Below are 20,109 nucleotides of genomic sequence, written 5' to 3'. Positions count from 1 at the left end.
TTGCTTTTTATTGGTCCTCCATGGCACGGGGAGCGAGTGGTAACGCGGCTCACCACTGGCTCCGAGGGTGCAGGTTTCGCCTGCCGCGTATGAGCAGCTCGGCGATCCAATAGGTGGCGAGCGGCTGTGCGGCAGAGGCGAAGATGGCGGTACTGGCACCGGTCCTGGCGCTGCTGTACTCCGTGCCGGGGTTGTGCCGCTGGCTGGCGCGGCCCTACTACCCTCTCTCCGCCCTGCTCGCCACCGCCTTTCTGCTCGTCCGCAAGGTCCCGCCGCTTTGCCAAGGGCTGCCGTCGCAGCGGGAAGACGGCAATCCCTGCGACTTCGACTGGGTGAGGCGGCACGGCCTGTCGCTTTCCCGGGCCTGTGCCTTCACCCCCTGGACCTAGCCCCGACCTGCCGCTGCCCCGTACCTGTTCCTGCACCCCTGGGCCTGCATCCCCCAGACCGGGCTTCTCTCCTACCCATACAGCCTACTAGGCCTGGCCCCTAGGTCTGCAGCCCTTTCCCAATTCCTGCATCTCCGGGCCTGGCCCTCCTGTCGACCCGCATCCCCAGCCCATCTGAAAGGGAAGGAAATTTCAGTAGCTGCCGGCATCGCTTTGCCGGTGATGTCTGCCGTTGAGGGGCTCCTGAGGCATCGCAAAAATGGGAAGCTGTGCCCATCGTTGTCCTTTGCTCAGGATTCAGGAGGGAAAGGAGCTCCATGAGGAGACAGGGAACTAGCAGGAACCTGAGGCCAGCAGAGCCTGGCTTGGTGGGACCAGGCTGAGCCAGGAGCAGCCTGATCGCAAGAGGGTGATGCGGCTGTGGCTAGCACTGGTGGCCACTCCCAGGTTCTGCAGCCGGCAGCACTGGACAGCTGCTGTGTCCTATGGGTACCTCCTACTCACACTGTTTCTCCTGTCCCAGCGGGAGGTGGAGATCCTCATGTTTCTCAGCGCCATTGTGATGATGAAGAACCGACGCTCCAGTGAGTTGGGGCCTGTGTTGTGGGGTGGGTGCATGGGGCTGTGGAGCTGCTGGTAGGATGTCCACCAAGGAGCTGGATGGATTGAGACCTGGAGAACCAGATCTGACATTCCCTCAGGATCCCCCCTGGTCTTCTGGGGGGATCTGGTCACATCTCCTATCTCTCTTTCCTTTCCTCAGTCACTGTGGAGCAGCACATTGGGAACATCTTCATGTTCAGCAAAGTGGCAAATGCCATCCTCTTCTTCCGCCTCGACATCCGCATGGGCCTGCTCTACCTCATACTCTGCATAGGTGAGACCTGCTGGAAGGGGACCTATCACACCAGAGGCAGCAGCACTGCTCTCTCAGCACAGCTTGGCTCTCCCTCAGTACCCCTTCTTACTGTCTGTTCCCCACGCCGTGGGGATGACCTGTGGCCTTCATTGCCTGGGGAGGCCACAGGTGTGAGGGATGTTTTGTGGGCTTGGGAGGGGGCAACGGTGGGCAAGGATGGGCTCAGGATGTGTCTTGAGAGAGGAGTGTGCCTGCCCCAGGGCTTGCCATTCCTTGGTTCCCCAAGCAGCTCCAGGGAAGGGGGAACATTATCCCAAACCCAGCCTGGGCCCTGGGGTGGTCAGGGACTGAGGGGCACTGTTGTTGCAGTGTTCCTGATGACCTGCAAGCCCCCTCTCTACATGGGCCCAGAGTACATCAAGTATTTCAGTGACAAGACCATAGATGTAAGTATCCCCTACCTGGGGAGGCTGGGGGGGCTGTGTGCTATCCCCTGCTGACCTTGGAGCTCTGTGGCAGGAGGAGCTGGACCGGGACAAGCGGGTGACCTGGATTGTCGAGTTCTTCGCCAACTGGTCCAGCGAGTGCCAGTCTTTCGCCCCCATCTTTGCCGACCTCTCTCTCAAGTGAGTGGTGCTGAACGGGGCCCTTGGTGAGGTGCAGGGCTGGGGCACCTCACATGCAGCACTCACAGCGTGTCCCCCTCCTCCCCAGGTATAACTGCCCAGGGCTGCACTTTGGGAAAGTGGATGTCGGCCGCTACACGGATGTCAGCACCAGGTCTGAAAGCAGGCAACCTGGGCAGGGCAGTGGAGTCCATGCTGGGGCAGAGTCCCTGGGACCCCCATTCTTACTCCTGCTGCCTGGGGGTCACCATTGGCCTCTCCCCTACTTCCCACAGGTACAAAGTCAGCACCTCACCCCTCACCAAGCAGCTGCCCACCCTTATCCTGTTCCAGGGTGGGACAGAGACCATGCGCCGGCCACAGATCGACAAGAAGGGCCGGGCCGTGTCCTGGACTTTCTCTGAGGTGAGGGGGATGCTCCAGCCCCCTGCCTACTTGCCTCTAGGTCAGGAAGGGGGCTCTGGGAGGAGGGGAGGTCCCTGGGGTGCCAACATTGCCTCTCGGCCACAGGAGAACGTCATTCGGGAGTTCAACCTCAACGAGCTCTACCAGAAGGCCAAGAAGCAGTCGAAGCCACGGGAGGAGGGACCTGAGGAGTCCACTGGGGCACGGCCAGCAACCGGGCACCCCGAGGGGGAGACCAAGAAGGACAAGTAGAAGCTGTCCTGTGCTGTCACGCATCATCATGTCGCCGTCATCCTGGTGGCACCAGCCCTGCGGGGCCTGCCCTCTGCCCTGGCCAGGCCTGGGGCTGCTCCTGGTGGGGAAAGCCCTGGCTGCCCCGCTGGCAAGCAGGCAGGACTCCGGTGTGAGCAGGGCCGTAAGACAGCCTCGCCTTTGGTTAACGCTCATCCTCATCGCGACAATAAAGGCACCGTGACCGTGACCGTGACGGTGTCGGGGGGGGGGGGCGCGGGGGGAGGGCCTGGCTAAGGGCGGCGGATCGCCGCTCAGAGGCAGCATTTCCATTGGCTGGAGCTGCGGCGCAGGCTGCCGGCGGGGCGGGGCCGCGGACGGAACCACTGAGCCAGTCCGGGGGGGTTGTGGCCTACGTGCCACTGGGGCCCGGCCGCCTCGCCACGGCTGGTCTGGAAGGGCACGGAGGGTGCCAAGACGAGGAAAAGGGCGACGGCCCAGACCCCTCGGTCCACTGTGCCGCCTCGCCCCTGGCTGTCCATTCCGACACCCTGCCCCCCGCGGGCTGCCCAAGTGGCGGAGCCCGCGCGGTGCCCCTCGGTCCTGGCACGTGGTTGGCGAAGCAGGTAGGAGGCTGTTCGGCCGTCCCGGGCTCCCTACCCCTGGAGCGGGCCCCGGGTCCCCATCCTGCCTGTACCGGCCATTGCTTCTGCCCCTGCACTTTCCGTGCCGTGACGTTCCCGGGACCCGTTTTCCCCAAAACGGGATTCCTGAGGACCCTCCCATTCCAGCCGACGCGGCAGCGTCCCAGTGCAGACCCCTCCTTTTCTCGCCCCCCAGCAGTGAATCTCCGGGGACTCGCCCTTCTTGAGTCTTCCCCATAGCAGGATCCGTACAGAACCCGTCTTCTTTACTCCATCCACCCGGGTCGCCGTTCCCGGCGGACTTTACCCGCCGGCCCAGGATGGCTCCCCGCGGGAGAAAGCGTGGGGCCCAGCAGCCGCCGGCGGCCGAGGCGTCGGAGCAGGCGGGTGCTCCGCAGAAGCAGGCACGTCGCCAGGGCGAGGGCAGTCCAGGGGATACCGGCCCCCGCATCGTCATCGAGCACTGGTGAGCTGGGCCGGGTGCTGAAGTGGGGTTTCTCGGGCTGCCCCCCGAGTACTGACTGACCTTCCCACGTCTCTGCAGTAAGAGCTGACGGGTGTACGGGCGGAACGCGGCGGCGGTGAGCGAGGCCCTGCGAGGAGCCGTGGCTCATCTCCCCGTGGAGATCAACCCCCGGCAGCCGCGCAGGAACAGCTTCGAGGTGTCCCTGGTGAAGGAGGACGGCAGCAGTGAGTGCTGGGACCGCCAGGGAGGAGGGGGGAAGCTCCCTGGCACCCCTGACCCATTCCCTTTTGTCCTTCCCAGCTGTGAAGCTGTGGAGCGGCATTGGGAAGGGTCCCCCCCGTAAACTGAAGTTTCCTCAGCCGGAGGCCATGGTGGAAGCCCTGAAGAAGAGCTTGGCATAGAGGGGGCAGCCAGGTAAACAGGGGCAGGGTGAAGACAGGGTCAGGGAGGGGGACTGGGACCACACACCAACTGCCCTTTCTTCACAGTCAGGGTTGTCACCCGTGGCACGAGCGTCTATGAAGAGACGAGATGAAGTGGGGGGCACCTGCCAGCCCCAGTCCCGTCTCTGATGCTATAGCTCCACCACGAGCAGCCACTGCTGGACCCCCTGGCTCCCCTTCATCCTCCCTGCCATTCCCCAATAAAGTTCATCAGCCCCACAGCACAGGTCCAGCACTTTATTTTGATATCACAAGTTGAGGGTAGCCCTTCCTGCAGTGCCCTGTGTGTGGGCAGTCCCCCTAGGTGAGAATATCCACCTCCTCATCCGACTCAGATGAGGGGCAGGGCCAGGCACAGACAGTGCCAGGTGGCAGGCATGGCTCCACTGTCCCCACATCCACCTCCTCTTCTTTGGGGTCCACTGTGGGCACCACCTGGCCACAGCCCTGCTTCCTCCAGGCTGCCTGCGGGTTCTGCTGGCATGAAGGGCACCTGCCCGCTTGCTCCAGTGCTCCTGCATCCAGGGGTCGCTCCGCTTCTGTCACCCCTGCTCTGGCGATTGCCACAGCAGCAGGTGGCTGCCTGTCCCGCACCACCTCCCAGCAACCTTTGCTCTCCACCTTCCGCAGCTTCACCCGCCCCACCGGCTTGGGCTGCACGGTCCCTGGGAAGCCTGACTGCTCCTGCGGGGACACACTGGTGCTCCCGGGGCGACTGCCACCCCCCCTGTGCTCAGCCCTATTGTCTGCCACCGCGGGGGAGCTGTGCTGCCCCGGGCCCAGGCAGGAGCGGTTAAGCTGCCGCGGGGGTCCCAGCCTCACCAGGCGCCCTCCCTGGAGCTGCAGTGACTCGAGCTCGGTAACGCGGAGCAGGCGGGCAGCTTCTAGCACCTCCTGCACCTCGTCTTGCGTGGCCTCAAGCTCAGCGGTGTATAGGAAGCGCACCAGCTTGCGCAGCACCCCAATCTTCAGCCCTCCCAGATCCAGTACCACTCTCTGACCCCGGGGGGGCAGCTTTTGGCGCAGCTGCTCCCTGAAAAAGGGGCTGCAGACGGACAGCACGCAGCAGTGGGCCACCACTGTCCCACCTGTGAAGCAACAGCGGCTGTCACCGCTCTGAAACCCGCCCCGGTCCTCTCCTGGGGGTGGCAAGAAGCCGGTGCGGGCCATGCTGCTGCTCACCTTCAGCCTGGAGGACCGCGTCGCAGAAGATATCGGCTCTCTGCTGCTGCTGGTGGAGGTGCTGGAAGGCTGCGCGGAGCAGGCGAGTGCTGCGATAGAGCAGCCGCCGGGCAGCCGCCGGAGAGCCCATGGACAGCCTGCAAGACAGCGCAGCGCTAGGGACCGGCCCGCGTGGTTTGGGGTTAGGGTGCGGCAGCAGCAGGGAGCCGGGCCGCGGACGCGTTCTGCAGCGCTTGGATGGCGCCCTGCAAAGCCTCCCGGACCGGGGCTCCGGTACCGTGCAAAGGCTCGAAAGGCCGTGCGTGCCTACAAGTCCCTCCGCTTGGCCACCAGAGGGCGCCAGCCACGACGATTTCGCTGTGAAAACGAGCGGGTTCGGGTCTGCCGCCCGGCCCCCGCCCTCCTCCCCTCCCGCCCCGGCCGGCAGCCCCGGGCCCGCCGTGTACTTGCCGAACGGGAAGAAGCAGCTGACAAAGTTCTGGAGCCGAGGGGAGCTCGGGAGCCGGGGACCAGCACCACCCAAGCGCTTCGCGCCCACCGCCCCGCGTGGCCCAGCGGCTCGCTCCGCCCAGCGGCAGCCTCGCCATTGGTTCGCCCCGTAGCCAATCATAACCTGTCGGCCAATGGAGATGCGGTAGGGGGCTGTGGCGGGAAGACCGTGGGGGCGGGGCGCTGGCTGAGTCGGGGCGGGACCTCCTCAGGGACGCACATCCCCCCTCCCCGGAGCCCCTGCCGGTGGAGCTCATTCCCGGCAGAGCCTTTCCGCCCCGCCTCGCCCCGCCTCGCCCCGCCTCGCCCCGCCTCGCCCCGCCTCGCCCCGCCTCGCCCCGCCTCGCCCCGCCTCGCCCCGCCTCGCTCCTCCTCTGCCGCGCCGTCGGCTGTGGCGCCCGCCCCTTCCCTCTGCCCCCGCCGGCGGCGCTACCCTGCGCAAGCTGGGATGGGAGGCGCAGGCTCCTGCAGGTTGCGCTTGTCCAAAGGCGGCCCCCGGGCCGGGGTGGCACAGAGACTACAGACTGCGGGACCCCTCCATCCCTGCCGTGGACTGCTCTGAGTCTCACCCCCTCCGCGGGGCAGGGAGTGAGGAGGAGCAGGGCTGTGCCCTGACCTTCGTCCCCGCTGGTCAGAGCTGTGGGCAGCGAGCTCGGTGCGCGATGGTCGCCGCCACGGTGCCGCCTGAACGCTCCCGATAAATAGCGGTGGGTGCTGCCTGCAAGGCAGCCCCTCCTGGCAGGGTGGCACGGGATTGCATTCTTGCAGAGCCCTGTATCAGGCCTTGTTTAGGATTTTCAGAATCTATCGTGGCCTCGTGTGTGAGAAACTCTTACTCCTGCGGTCTCTCGGGAGTGGGGCATGCCCACAGGCAGCGGGTCCTGCAGGGGAGGATGGGATGGTGAGTGCGTTGGGAGCCCTCTTTCATAAAAACGATGCTGCCCACTTGATCTGAAAGTATTTTGTCGTTTCATAAAGCATCTATTGTAAAAACATCTGCGTCAGTCACTCCACACACATGAACAACAGCTCTAATGATCCCAGCCTGACTGCCCGGAGACGTTTGCTGCTCTCACAAACAACCAAAGTGGGTGGAAGTTTCAAGAGCTGCGGAAGAATGGGAATCTGGATGACTCCACAGATTTTCAACCTACAAAGTTTTCAAATGTCTTATCACCCCCTGTTTTGTTTTTTTTTCCTATGTCTTTGCAGATGGATTTTCATCTGTTTTGACATAAGAGGGTGTTGGGTTTTTTATTCCCTGTGTTTTTGCTGTGTGCAAAATGAACACAGGAAAAAAAGTGCCTGAGGAGAAGCCTGGGCCAGTGGCTGCTGAGGTTAGTGGCAGTCTTTCCACTGACCTCGGATGGCTTGGAGCCTGGCCACAAATACTGAGGGATAGAGCAAAACAAGTCATTTTATATCAAAGTGCTATCATATGTTTGTAAAAATAGAAGGGAAATCGGGATGTTTCCTCCCCCACACCTTGCAAACTTTTGGAGTTGCAATGATTGCAGCTGTCCCTCAGAAAGCCTGGATTCACAGGGAGCAGATGGACCCAGATGCTATCAGAAGGGTGGCTCTGCCAATGTCCAAGCCTGACCACCACACCCTCAGGGCTTTAAACCACCCTCAGCCTGCTGATTGCCTGCAGTTCCACAGCAGCCCCCATGCCCTGGTCCCAAACCTGGGAAACTCCACTTGGGAAGCACCTTCAGCTTCAGAGAAGGCCTCTGCAAGCACACAGCAAAGACACAACTGGCCCTCAGACGTGGGGAGCCACCTGGACTTCACCACATTGAGAAGGCAGAGCCCCTCAGCTCCAGAAGCACTATGCCTGTGCTGTCCAGAACAGCTCCCATGCATCCACCCTTGCTGTGCAAGCCTCCCTGCCTGGGGAATATGGCACAGGGACTTCCCTGCCCCCTGGGTCTGTGGTGGACAGTGGGGTCCCAGAGCCACTTTGGCAGCAAGACACAGCCCAGGCCTGGCAGAGACGTTTGGCCACCCCTGGGTGGTTTGAGTGTTTGGGGCAAGGAGCCCTTGGCTTTGGGGTGATCTCTGTGTCTCACAGAGGTGGCAGCACTAATCCCTGTCCCCTGTCCCCTCCTCTGCTGCATCCATCCCCAACAACTGCCAGGGTGCTCCCTCTCCTGCCTGGCCAGCAGCCTTGTCTGTCCCTAAAATTTGCTGCTATAGGATCTGGTGATCCCAGCAAATGCTCCCATTGTGGATAGACAAAAGAGGCCTTTCAGAAATGTCTCTTTTTCTAGTGCCCAAAGCAAGATAACCTGCACTGGGAAAAAAAGCATTGACACCCTTTTGTCACCTTGACCCCTCTCATCTCTATTTGCTGCCAGAATTTGCTGGCTAAATGCATGTGCCTGTGGCTCTTGCTGCCACGCCAGCAGAATGTGTAGGTCGCTGGAATCTTTTGTGTCCACTTTCAGGCGCTCTGAAGCTGGGTACCCGAGGCGCAGCCTGTGCTTCATTGCGGTGGGGACTCGGGCGCCCGTCCTGTGCACGGCTCCCGGGTGACTCAGCGGATCGGGAATGCTGAGCAAGTTAATCTCCCGGCTGGGCTTCTTGAGGAGGAGTGTGGCTCAGTCTGCAGGTAGCCCAGAGCAGCGCTGGTTATCCAGGCTCCCTCTGCCGTCGGTCGGAAAGGGATCCTCCCTGCAGGACAAGTCAGGTCTTCCCAGCATCTCCCAGAGCAGCAGATTGCGAGATGGGTTCTTCAACAGAAAGGAGGCTCTCCCTTGCTGCTGTGACTGTTTTCCAGCAATGTCTCTGGGTAGCCTGATCCATATGAGGATATCCCTGCTGACTGCAGAGGGGGTTGGACTGGATGACCTTCGGAGGTCCCTTCCAACCCAGACCGTTCTATGACTCTATGACTCTGTTGCTGTGCTGCAGTGCTGGGGCTGCAGCGGTTCCCCCATTCTTGGGCAGCACCTCATACCTGGCTGCAGCTGCCACAGAAGGGAAGGATGAAGGCAGGGGTCCATGGCTGGCAAGGGAGCTGGAGGTGGGGAGAGGAAGAAGAGGAGACTGTGAGTCTCTTAAGTGACAGATCATTGTGGGGCTGGGAAGGAAGAAGATTTCCATGCATGCTGCAGTCACTTGTGCACTTGAGCCAAAGATGCATCAGGAATTTGGCAGTCAAGAGACCAAGGCAGAAAGGCCAGGTGTCAAAGGTTCACAGCAGGCACAGGAGAGCTCAGGCACAGCTGAAGGCAGGCACCTCGCTTTCCTCTGACTGAACACTGTGCCAGGCATGTGGAGCTGCCCAAAGCTGCTCTGGGAAGGTATCAGGATGGGCTGTGGACTTGCTTTATTGCCCGGTATTTTCAGCTTCAAGCTGGGAAGAATGTAGCAGCTCCAGCTTCCCTCCTCCCCTTTCAGGCTGGCACCCAGCAGAGGAGTCATGGCACCCCTCAGTGCCACACTTCCCCTCCCACAGGGGGAAGACAACAACCTGTGGGGATTCCCATAGGAAAGGGGCTGAGGAAGTGCTGTGTTATTCTGGTTTAGAACAATGCAGGCCATCTCTGAGCAGCCTTTGTGGGACCTGGGACAGCAGCCTCCCCTTCCTCTGGCTCTGCACTGCCCAGGAGCACTGCTCTGCCTGGTAAACAAAGTTGTCTTGCTCTGTTCCGGCGGTGGCTGCATCTTCTGGGTGTCTCATCTGGATAAGGCATCAGCAGCACTGCAGGATGAAAGGGGATGTGCAAGATGTCATTACAAGCAATTACTGCCAAAGAGGGCAAATTTCCCCACATCTCTTCTCCCCAGCAAGCAGAGGGACAGACTGCCACTGGAGCTGTATTCAAACACCATCATGATCTGCTGCTGGGCATGTTGAGCTCAGAGGAGCTCAGAGGAGGAGGGTTTTTAGCCTGGCCTTCAGAAGGAGGCAGACACTGCTGGGCATTCTGGAGCTGCCAGGGGATGTCTGAGTCAGAAGCCCGAGCTGACCATGCACTGACAGACCCTGTCCAACTCTGTCCTGCAGCCCTGGGGACAAGAGGCAGTTGCCTGGCTTCAATGAGATCAGATCCAACCAGAGCCAGCAGAGCTGTTTCATCTGCAAAGAAACTAAAGTCTTTAAAGGCTGTTAAGTTTCTAGGCTGACTGAAACAGCAACAATGTGGCTGTGTATCTGGCTCAGCAGAAGGCTGCCCCTGGGCTTCCTGTGCCAGCAGCCACTTGCCTGTTGTCCAGGTCAGGGGCAGCCATCTGCCTCGTGCTCTCCCCCCTGGCACACTCTGGGGTGTGCTGCCTGAATCTGCCAGGCTCTTACACACAGGCAAAGCTTTAGCACCACCACTGCACTCTGCTTCTTAATGCCCACCTTCCTCAGGGTGAGGACCGGATAACTCAGTAGTGACAGGGGAGGGTGAGGAAGGGCACCAGAGGCCATGCTTAGAATCTACTGGTGGATTGAACTAAGTTGTGAGCTGATATGGAACAGCCCCATCTGGCCATCCCCCCTGCTGGCACTCAAGGTTTCATGCTGTTTCCAGCTATGCTTTGCCCAAGGGCAGAGGGTTTGTGTGCTACACCAGGCCCACGTGTGTGCCCCACCAACAGCCTTTTGGCCAAACAACCTGAGCTGGGGCCCTTATGGGCACATTGTGGCAAGCTGTGTTGGGTGGAGGAACAGGGTATCCCCAATGCCTTTTTGTGAGGGAGAGCTGTCCCTTCAGATGAGTCAGAAATCCTGAAGACAGGCAGCCAAGGACTCTTCCCAGAGACTATCACTGCCGAGGTTCCAGGGGACCTTCCTCCTTGTGTGGGCAAAGAGAAGGGGAGGGCAGCCGAGGATTTGTCTGTGTTCTGGGAACAGGTCTCACTGAAGGCACAGGGCTGAAAGGGGCCCTGACTTGCTCATTTTGGGTGACAGCAAGGATGAAGAGGCATGGGGAAAAGTTTCCCACTGTAGGGTGGAAAAACCTCTCTTGTCCTTGGGAGGGCCAGAGGCCAGCTCTGCTGGCTCTTTATATCCAGTAGGTTGGGTGATCCATGTTACAATCAAAGGTCAGGGAGAGTCTGGGGGGTCGCACAACTCATTGATCTCCTCAATGTGCCCTTCACATGCGTTGAATCCCCTTCTCCCCATTACACCCTGTTGCGCCACCTTTATTAGCAAACCCCACCCTGGCGGGCGATTCCCTCCTCCAAACATTTGCAGGCTGCTATCACATCTCCCCCACCCCCTCCTTGTCTCACTAAGCAATGCATAGTTACCCCAAGAATCACCTGTCCCCACCCACAACCTCCCTCACCCCTTTTCCTCTGGTCATTGCCTCACTAACTGTCTGGCAATCAGGAGCGGGTGGGGCTCTCCCCAGTGCCTGAATCTCGCCAGCCCAGAGCCAGGCAGAAAACTGTCACCTTCAGGGTATCTGGATGTGCACCCTCACAGGTAAATTGGTGGAACATGGAAAGGGGCAGGCTGGGCATCACCTCATCATATTCCCAGGGAAGAAGATATCCTCCACCACTAATGTCCAGGTGCTGGAGCACTGGCAGCAGCTTCATGCCCAAGCTCTGCTCCCAAAGCCATGGAGGGGCAGCAGCAGGGCCTGGGAGGTGACCCTGCTCCCCCATGCTGGTTACAATTCTCTGGCTGGATTCGTTGGAACTATTAAACCTCACGCTTAAATTTCCTGCCGGAGGTCTCTGTACTCTCCAGGTCCCCCTCTACTGTTTTTTCACACCAGCGGGGACAGCAGCACTGCTTGATTTGGTGCTTTGGAAGCCAGGCAGGGCAGGATGGCTGTGACTGGGTAGTGCTGGCGTTTCCTTTCCATCTTGCTGCAAAAGGCATCCTTAGCACAGCCCTAAGCCGCCGCACCTTACCACCCCATGCCACCACCGGATCGTCTTATCTGGCTTTCACGGGGCTCCGTCAGCCCTGCCAGTATTGGCAGTCCTTTGCCTGTCCACGCGGCCCTGGCCACAGGAGGGGGCTCCCAAAATTGGCCACAGTCACTCACCGGGACCTTTAGGCCCCTTCCCCTAGATCGGTTGGTCCCAGGTACTGGCTTTGTCCCCCCACCTGCAGTCCCAGGTGAAGGAACGTGTGGAACACGCTGGTATGTGCAATGGGGCAGAACCTACCCAGGATGAGTTCCCAGCTGCAAACCAGGCAGGAAGGCTCGTAGTGCTTCCCTTGGACCTGCTCCATACAGCCAGGTGGAAAAGGTGACCCCTCTGAGGAGCTGCAGCCTGGATGGGATCAAACGTGTCGCCCCATTCCGGTGGGACAGGCCAGGGAAAGGGCTCTGCTCCGGAGGGAGTGGGCAGACACTCCCTCGTCTCACCACCCCCAGCAGCAGACCTGCAGACCAGCAGCAGACCTGCAGATCGTCCTTTCCGGGGCAGATCCTGTTCTAGCGTGAGACCCTACTCAAAGGGAGACCCCAGCTCGGGGAACGTGGACCCCCGGGCAGAGCCCACGGGACAGACCCCCCCCGCCCCGAGCCAGCCCCGCGCTGCCTCGTCTCGCCCCCTCCAGCCGCGGGCGCCAACGGCGAGCCGGACGCCGCCGAACTCCGCCTGCCATTGGCCGGGACGCGCTGACGCTAGAGGCGGAGTCTCGCCTGGCTCCGCCCCACCGGCGCAACTTCCATTTTAGGTGCGGGAGCGGCGCGCGGCGCGGCCAGGCCCGGCCCGACCTCACCGCCTGCTGAGCTGCCGCCGGCACCGTGCGGACCTGGGCACCACCCGCAGCGCTCGCACGTTACTGGGAGCCTCGCCTCTCGTCTCGCCAGTCTGTGCGGAGCGGGCCGGGCGGTCGTACCGCCGCCGCGGGACCGGACCGCCCTTCCTCCTGCTTCCCCCCCTCCTCCCCTACGCCGCCGAGGAGTTCGGCCACGGTGAGTTTCGCTCTTGGAGTCCCCGTCGCCGCCTTCCCGAGGGAGTGGTTGCGGGGGATGGGGAGCTGGTGGGGGCCGGCGCCGGCCGGGCGTCGCACTTCCCCGCGACGGGAGGGGGAGGCCCGGCCCTTTCCCCGCGGCCCTCTCGGTGCTAACTGGGCTCGGCCGTGCTCCTATGCCGGCACTCTTGAAGTCAGACCCCGGAGGCCCGCCGCTGCCCGGCAGCCGAATGCTGGGCGGGGGCCACTGCCCGGGAGCTGGGTACCAGGCGGGGGCCGCGCCCCACGGGACTGGCCAGGACAGCGGAGTCCGGCCCTAGCGGGGGCGCTGACGGGGCCCGACCCACCCGCGGCCGGCGGGGAGCAACACAAAGGCGATGGGACCGGGCGGCCGCCCCGCTCGACGCCCGGTGCCGGCCCGTCGGTCTCCGCCGCTCTGCCTGCCCGGAACAAAGGCAGCCCGTGTGCCAGCTCCTCGCGGCCGGCACCGGCCCCCCCCCGCCCCGCGTTGCCTTTGTGCGGGGGCCGGCTTTGGGCCCCGCCGCACGTCTTTGCCGGCAAGCGGCCCGGGTCTGCGACTCTGCCGCCCGGCCGAGAGCGGGATCATTCCTGGTGGGTGGTTCACCTGACCCTTTGTTCTATCGGGGAAGGGGCTGAAGAGCCCGGCGTGTGTGGGGAAAACTGGCAGTTCCCTTTAATGAAACAGCTTCGAGCTTCGAAACAGCCTAGCTAAGTGTCCGCCGGAGCCGTCGCCACCGATACCGGGACGCTTCCAGGGGACGCCCCGGGCTCTGCCGGACGCTCCTCCTTTCGTTCTGTGCTGTCACTGAGCAGCGGCTCGGCTGTCCCGGCCCAGCGCCTTTTGTGCGAGGAGTCGGTGACCTTCGGCGCTCTCCCGCAGCCGAGGCGCTCCGGTTCCTCCTACGAGAGTGGTGGAGAAGGTGCCCGGGCTGGGGTGGCTCCATCACGAGGTGAATGCGCGGCACGGGCGGGCGCGCAGGAGCCAACTGGCATCGCCGTTATGCCCCTGGGCTTTGGGCGAGGGAGCCTGGACAACAAAGCTTCCTCTGATTGTTGGGGAGGGCTGGACCTCCTGAAGGTGCCTCCCTCTCTGGCGAGGGCTTCGTGCCCAGGCTCTTCCTTGGGCCGTGACATTGGGGTGACAGGGCTGCCCTTCCCTGCCTGGGCCAGTGCTCCTGTCCCCAGGCTGTGGCACCCAGCCTTGCACAGGCTCTTGTCCGGCAGCTGGTGGGGAGGAGGGGAGCATCTGAGTGTGTGTAGGGCGTTGTTGTGGCATCTAACTACAGCTGCCCGACCCTGAGTGGATGCTTTTGGACTCAGCTGCCCAGTTCTTGGTGTGGAAATGAAAACAGTCTTGTCCTTGGCTTTGTAGGGAGCAGGGAAAGCTCAGCACCTCCAGGACCCTGGTGCGCTGGGAATTCCATAGTGGGTGGTTGCATCTGGCATTCAAAGTTTCCAGTTCTGTGCCTTGCTCGTTCTCCTCTGAGCAGCTCTCCTGGACGTGCTGAGGTGGGGTGAGCAGTTGGCAGGCAACTTTCAGGCTACTGCCCACAGTAAATGCTCTTGAGGGATCTGTGGAGCTGTCTGGGGTTCCCACTGGGGAAGCATCTCTGGGTCTGTGGGAAGTCGTATACCAGGAAGAACCCAAACAGGGCAATCTCCAGGCTTGCCTATGGTTGCAGTGCCAGCTTCCTCCTGCTCCCAGCACTTCCTGGAGGCAGGTTCTCTTGCCTGTCGGTGTTCACCTTAAAGAAAAAGAAAGGGGGTTCTAAAAAGCTCTTTTCCTTCTGCTTGACTGAACCTGGCTGGGGCTGTGCTGTGTGCAAACGTCCATCATGATGTGCAGCACTGACTGGAATCTTGCATGGAGCCTTCCTGGAAGGGGTGGGAAGAGGAAAGCACTTTATTCATGGAGCATGCTGGACTTGCCTGAGCTGCCACAGAGGAGTGAGCCTCCTCCCTTCCGACTCGGAGGTCAGACCCTGATTTTTGTGGCTGAGCAGCCCTTGAGGCCATCCTTTCCCTAGAGATGGGTTGGAGTTAGATGAATAGTCCAGCCCAGACCATGCAACCAGTGTCTCTATCCCTGAATTGCCTCTCATCTCTTCCCTCCTCCACCTTCTGGCATGGAGATAAGACCGTGGTGTATTGTAGTTGTGCTGGGGGTGGCTTTAGGACACTCAGAAAATAATAGGATAGTTTGGACTGTGCCTGGAAGGCTGTTGGCTTCTCAAAATAGCTCACCAGTGTCTGTGACCTCAGGGAAGAGTGCTGGTTAAATCTCATGGTTTCTCTTCCCAGCAACCCCTCGGAACTGACTCTCATTTACTGCTGGCAAAGACAGAGCCCTTTCCCAAGACTGCGGTGGTGCTGTCGCCAGGGAAGTGCAGAGCTCTCCTCCTGGCTCTGGAAACCCAGTATGGTTGTTTTCCCTTCTCCCTGCCCTGCTGACAGTGAGGAGCAGAACTGTGGAGCTGGTTGGGGCCATAAAAGGCAACAGGTGTTGCTTGGATGTGGTGACAAACCCCAAACCTGTTGGGTGATTCCGGCAGCTCTGTGGTGTGTGACACAGGGCTTGGCTGGTGGAGGAGGTTGTCCTCTGGCACAGAGTGCAGGAATGTGTCTCAGCATGAGGCTGTTGCAAAGGGGCTGGATTTATAGTCTCTTGACCAAAGTCCTTGAGTTCCCCAAGGTGGCCACAACCTTCTGTTTGCTTCTTATTATTTGAGAAGGCTGTCTGGGGGGGGAACTGTTTCTCAGAGTCATTTCTTGTACTGGAAACTCCCAGCAGCAGGCTGATGAGTCTGTCTGGCTCCTGCCTGTCTTGTGCTTGTTGCTAATCTGTCTTCCTTTGCACTTGGGGGCTGCTGCTGGTTCAGCACAGGAGTGCCAGGCTGGTGGTTGCTGATCTCGGGCTGACCTGTGGGTTGATTTGCTCTGTACATTCCTGTGTGACCTCTGTCTGTTGAGTGGGCTTTGGGGTGGCAGTAGGTGCCCTGTGATGCTCCTGCAGCACTGCTCCATACCAGGAGGAAGTAAGTGTTCCCCAAGAGGGATAGATGTCACTTTGTCACATGGTGGGAAGGGGTGGGATGAGGTGGCTCTGCTGGGTTGGGGGCAAACAGGTGACTAAGGAGCACAATCTGGCAGGCATGGTGCAAAGAAGGTGAACCCTTAACCCGGGTGCCCATTGCCTCCACTTTTATCTGCTTTTTCCAGCCCCTAGCAGCTGTAGGTCAGGTTGGCAGTGGGATGTGTGGTGTGCCTTGGATGCAGGTGGCAATGATCAGCCTCCATGGCAGCTTCCCCTGCCCTCAGGGGTGATGACAGGACCAGGGGAGGTCTGGGAGCTTGTCCCCACATCCCTAAGCTTGTGCTGCATGTCCAGGGTGATTTTGCACTGCAAAGCTCTTGCCCCTGCAAAACTGCTTGTGCCAGTGTGTGCCAGGGGAACTGATCTAGGCTGACTACTTCCCCCATGTGTTTGATTTCAACAGTTCATTGCCCTGGTGGGAGGGAAGAATTTGTTTTGTGAAACCACAGCCCTGACCTTTCAGCATGGCAAGAGGTGGAGGTGGCTGTGGATCTGCTGCTGGGGTGCTGGTAGGTGCATGGGCATCCTGGCTGGCAGCAGTGCTTGGCAAAGCAGTCTTGTCAGTGTGCCTGTCCAGGCTGGGAGGGACTGGCCTCCCAGCATGGGCAGGAAAGGGTCTGAGCATGTCAGGGTAGGAGTGAGCCATGGGAGCAGCTCTGTAGCCTCCTCAGGGCGGTGGTTGGGTCCCAGGAGTGCTGCTGAACATCTGTAGATCCAGGGCTGGTGCGAGGGCATTCCTGCCAGGCTCTGGTGGGCTGAATCCAGTGCCAGGCTCGGGCATGCAGGGTGAGCAGGAACTGCTACTGTGCCTTCAGCCCAGACCCGGCTGCTCCTGCTCTCTGGGCGTTGGCCCCAATGACACTGAACGCTGCTCAAAGTTCATTGGCTCCTGCTGCCTGGCCCGTGGTGGGCTTGGGGAGCCTGGCAGCTTCACCTGCCTCTGCTGCTTCCTTGGGAGCTGCCTGAGCTCGGGGTGGGGGGGGGACTGGGGGCGCAAAAGCAGCCAGGACATGGGGTAAGAGGCAGCAAGAGGAGCTGCTTGCTCCTCTTCCTCACAAAGCTGCTGCAAGTGCAGAAACACCTCCCTCAGTTGCTCTCCCCTCAGCTTGCACAGCCTGGGCAGGGTGGTGGCCTTGCTCCCAGGAGTGAGGTGGCCAAGTGTGGTAGTTGGGTAGCCTCAGAGTAGAGAACTGACTCTGTGGCCAGGAGCAGGAAGGCGCCTTGCTGTCCTCAGCTGACAAGTTTCCCTCTCATGGTGCTTGGGTTGGGCTTTCTGAGAGCTCCCCAGATCCCCCAGCTGCTTCCCCTCTGGTGTTCCCAGCTGTTCCCCTGGCCCAGTAGGATAGGGGAGATGGTGGTGCTGGGCAGCTCGTGCCCGTGGGTGGCAGGCAGTGTGTGGAACTGCAAAGACAAGTTTTTCCGACCTGAAGGGGTGGGTCACCAGTTGTGTTTGCATGGTGCTGGCAGGCCCCTTGCTCAGTGGAGTAACACATTTTTGGGAGCATGTTGCTGCATGCAGCTTGCCATGCCTGGCTCTGGCTGCAGGCAGGCTCCCTCTGCTCCAGGGGAGAGCTGTCACCCTGCTTCATGCTCACCAGGGTCTGACAGGGAGGAGGGGGACAGCCTGGGGTGCTTCTGCAAGAAATCTTCTCTGATGTGGGGAGGCTATGTCTGTAGCCCTCCTTCCTCTCCTCTTTTCGTCTGCTTCTATCTGCAGGAGAGAGCTCCCAGGGTCCTGCAGCTTCCCTCCAGAGCACACTGCTGTGGCAAACCTCCTCTCCCTTGATCTCTGCCCAGTGTTTGTCTCCAGCAGCTGTCTCAAAACCACTTCCCTTTGCTATTCTCCTTCTGGTAGCAAGAGGAGCTGTGTCCTGGGCTGGGCCAGTGGATGGACCTGGGGAGCAAAGCTGCAGCAGAGGTTCCATACCATGACAGGAGCTCATAGCTTGGCTTCTTGGGGACATCCCTGTCCTGCCTTGGAGAGCTTTGTGAGCACCACTAAGTGTCTGATAGACCTGATGGAGTTGTGCTGGCAGGGGGTGGAGAGCAGCAGTACCACTCACTCACAGATGTGCTGGAGTTCAATGTTGGTACATCCTCAGCTCAGCAGAGAACTCTCTACAGTGTGGTGGGCACAGTTGTGTCCTCGTGGGGCTGGAGAACAGAATCTTACCTGCTTTCATGAGATACTCCCAACCCTGGGCAGGAATGTGATACTGTTGTGGATGAGGAGCCCTTCTGTGTGTTCCCTGGGGGCAGGATGCTTCCAGCAAGCTGGTCAGGCATCTGGTCTCCACGCTGACCTCTTGGCTGGCATAGGCAGCTGAGGCTGGGCTGGTGGTGGTGCCCATGCCTGGCACTCCTAGCCTGGTTCCAGGGTGTCTGTAAGCAGGCTGGGGTGGTGGGGAGCAGCCCTTGGCAGGACTTTGTGTTTAGAAGTTTGCAGGAAAGGGAAGCCACGATGTCATCTCCTGTCTGACCAGGAAATGCAGGTTTCCTTCCCTTTGGCTCATGCAGGAGCCTGGGAAGCCTATTCTCAGCAAGTGGCTTGGGGGAGCAGTAGTCAGATGTGGCACCAGTGAATAATTTGGGGTGGGTTGAATCCCTCAGTCCTTGTGAGCATAGTCTGCCTCATTAGTCCCCTGCTGTATGAATGCTGGCTTGTGTCTTCCCATGCATGCAGCTTGCAGCACAGGCACCAAGGGGGCTCGGAGCACTGTGGGGCACTTCAGCCCCTCAGCAGGGCAGCAGCCCTCTTCCCTGCCCCCAGACGTGATTCACTCCCTGTCTCTTGTCTGATGCCTCTCCAGTGGCTTTCCTTCACCCATTCATTACTGCTCTTGGCAGGGCTCTCGAAGTGCTGGCTGTGCGCAGCCGCAGGCATGCAGTTGGAGAGCAGGGCACCTGATGAGGTCATGCCGAGTGGAGCTGGGGCTTTCAGCCCAGCCCTGCCTGACTCCTGCTGTGACTCAGCCTGGATGGGGCCCTACCTGCTTAGGGAGCCTGGCCGGGGTGAGGGGTGGGGGTTAGGGTTAGCTCCCTCGGGCTGCCTCCGTGAGGGCAGCTTGGCTTAGCCTCAGGAGTTACCCCTTGTCAGGCACTGCTTTGCCACCTGCCTGTTTGCTCAGCCTGGGGAGGGGAGAGTTGTGTAGCTTGCCTGGCAGAGGGGAGGGGTCCTTGTCTGCCTCTGCGTGCCTGAGGCTCCCCTGGGCAGGGACACCCTGGGTGGGATTGCTCCTGTGCTGCTCAGTGTTCTGGTCATGGTTCCTTAGTGACTTGAGTGCTGTGCATGGAAGGCGATGTGGCTCCAGTCCCCAGAGCCTTAGTGCAGTGGTTGGAGCAGAGGCTCGATCCGCGCTGTGGCTGAGCCCCAGGGCCACCGGTGTCGGCGAGGAAATGATTTGTGCTTGAGGGCAGCCAGGAGCTAAATCTGCCCCTTGGGACGGGGGCCGGAGTAGCTCTGCCCTGCCTGCTGAGCCCTGCCTGGTTCCTCCACACGGGCTCCGGTGAGCAGTTCCTGCGGTGCTGCAGCCTTGAATTTCAGCGAGGGGACTTTGCTCCCTGGGCTTTGCTGCCGCCGCTTATCTCGGCGGAGCTCGGTTGCTGTTTGCTCTCGCTGCGGGAGGGAGGCGGCGAGTGGGAAAGTTCAGCCTGGCGATGGGTGGGGGAGAGACGGGTGCAGGCCAGAGGCACTGGTGGGCCTGGGGGCTGCGGCCTTCAGCTCAACCCCCCAGGGGTCCGGCCGAGCCCTGAGGGCACAGGGACATCTCGCCTCGCCCATCCAGGTGGCCAGCGTCCCTTGGGTGCCGCCGGGAGCGGGACGCTGCCCCGAGGTCCCGCTGGCCGCTTCTGGCGCGGGCTGTCGGAGCCAGGGGGGCTGCTGCCCACCCCCCGCCCCCGGAGCCGCGGCTGCCGAGTGCGGCCGGCCGGGGAATGCTCTGGCCCCGTTCCCGGAGCCCGGCGCTGGTGTTTGTTTGCTGCTCGCCCTGGTCTGGTGCTACTGTGACAGGAAGCGGGAACGCCGGGGGCAGCGGGGGGGACGTGCCTGTGAAATCCCTTTGTCCCTGCAGCGCTCAGCTGCGAATTCCCACAGCGAGGAGAGAGCCGCCTTTGTGCTGCGGGAGGCTCGGGCATGTGAATCCCCTGGGCCTGGGGCGGGGGGTGGGGCAGGGACCCCAGCCCTGCTGCTGTCCCCGGGGCGGGGGGGACCCATGCACCCGTACCCAGCGGGAGTGGGGCTGCTGTCCCAGGCTGCGGGTGGACTGTGCCTGGCTGGAGCCCTGAGGCTTGGCCGCCTTTCTGGGAGACGCTCGGGGCCATCCCTGTCCCTTCCTCTCCGAAGGTGCTGCGCCGAGGTCGGTCGCTCATCCCCTCTCC

General features: G+C 61.2%; 2 protein-coding genes across 3 annotated transcripts; both read left to right on the top strand.

Moving 5' to 3' along the window:
* The first annotated feature begins 143 nt into the window (after positions 1–143).
* Positions 144–2,580, top strand: TMX2 (thioredoxin related transmembrane protein 2). Of its 2 annotated transcripts, none has more exons than XM_054390508.1 (8): positions 144–332; positions 913–973; positions 1,153–1,266; positions 1,618–1,694; positions 1,768–1,874; positions 1,963–2,028; positions 2,150–2,279; positions 2,385–2,580. In XM_054390508.1, exons 1-8 carry the CDS (start codon positions 144–146, stop codon positions 2,529–2,531), a joined length of 891 nt encoding a protein of 296 aa, XP_054246483.1. In that variant the 3' UTR covers positions 2,532–2,580. The 2 variants fall into 2 exon arrangements, with proteins under 2 accessions (XP_054246483.1, XP_054246482.1); XM_054390507.1 differs by having other exon boundaries at positions 1,963–2,042; positions 2,143–2,279.
* Positions 2,581–3,474: 894 nt separating this feature from the next.
* On the top strand, positions 3,475–4,274 carry SELENOH (selenoprotein H). Its single transcript, XM_054390607.1, has 4 exons — positions 3,475–3,620; positions 3,699–3,844; positions 3,921–4,034; positions 4,109–4,274. Exons 1-3 carry the CDS (start codon positions 3,475–3,477, stop codon positions 4,019–4,021), a joined length of 393 nt encoding a protein of 130 aa, XP_054246582.1. The 3' UTR covers positions 4,022–4,034; positions 4,109–4,274.
* The last annotated feature ends 15,835 nt before the right edge of the window (positions 4,275–20,109 follow it).

Source organism: Indicator indicator, chromosome 21 (genome assembly GCF_027791375.1).
Source record: "Indicator indicator isolate 239-I01 chromosome 21, UM_Iind_1.1, whole genome shotgun sequence".
NCBI lineage: Eukaryota > Metazoa > Chordata > Aves > Piciformes > Indicatoridae > Indicator > Indicator indicator.
Note: the sequence above shows the minus strand (reverse complement) of the source record. Positions and strands in the feature narration are given on the sequence as shown.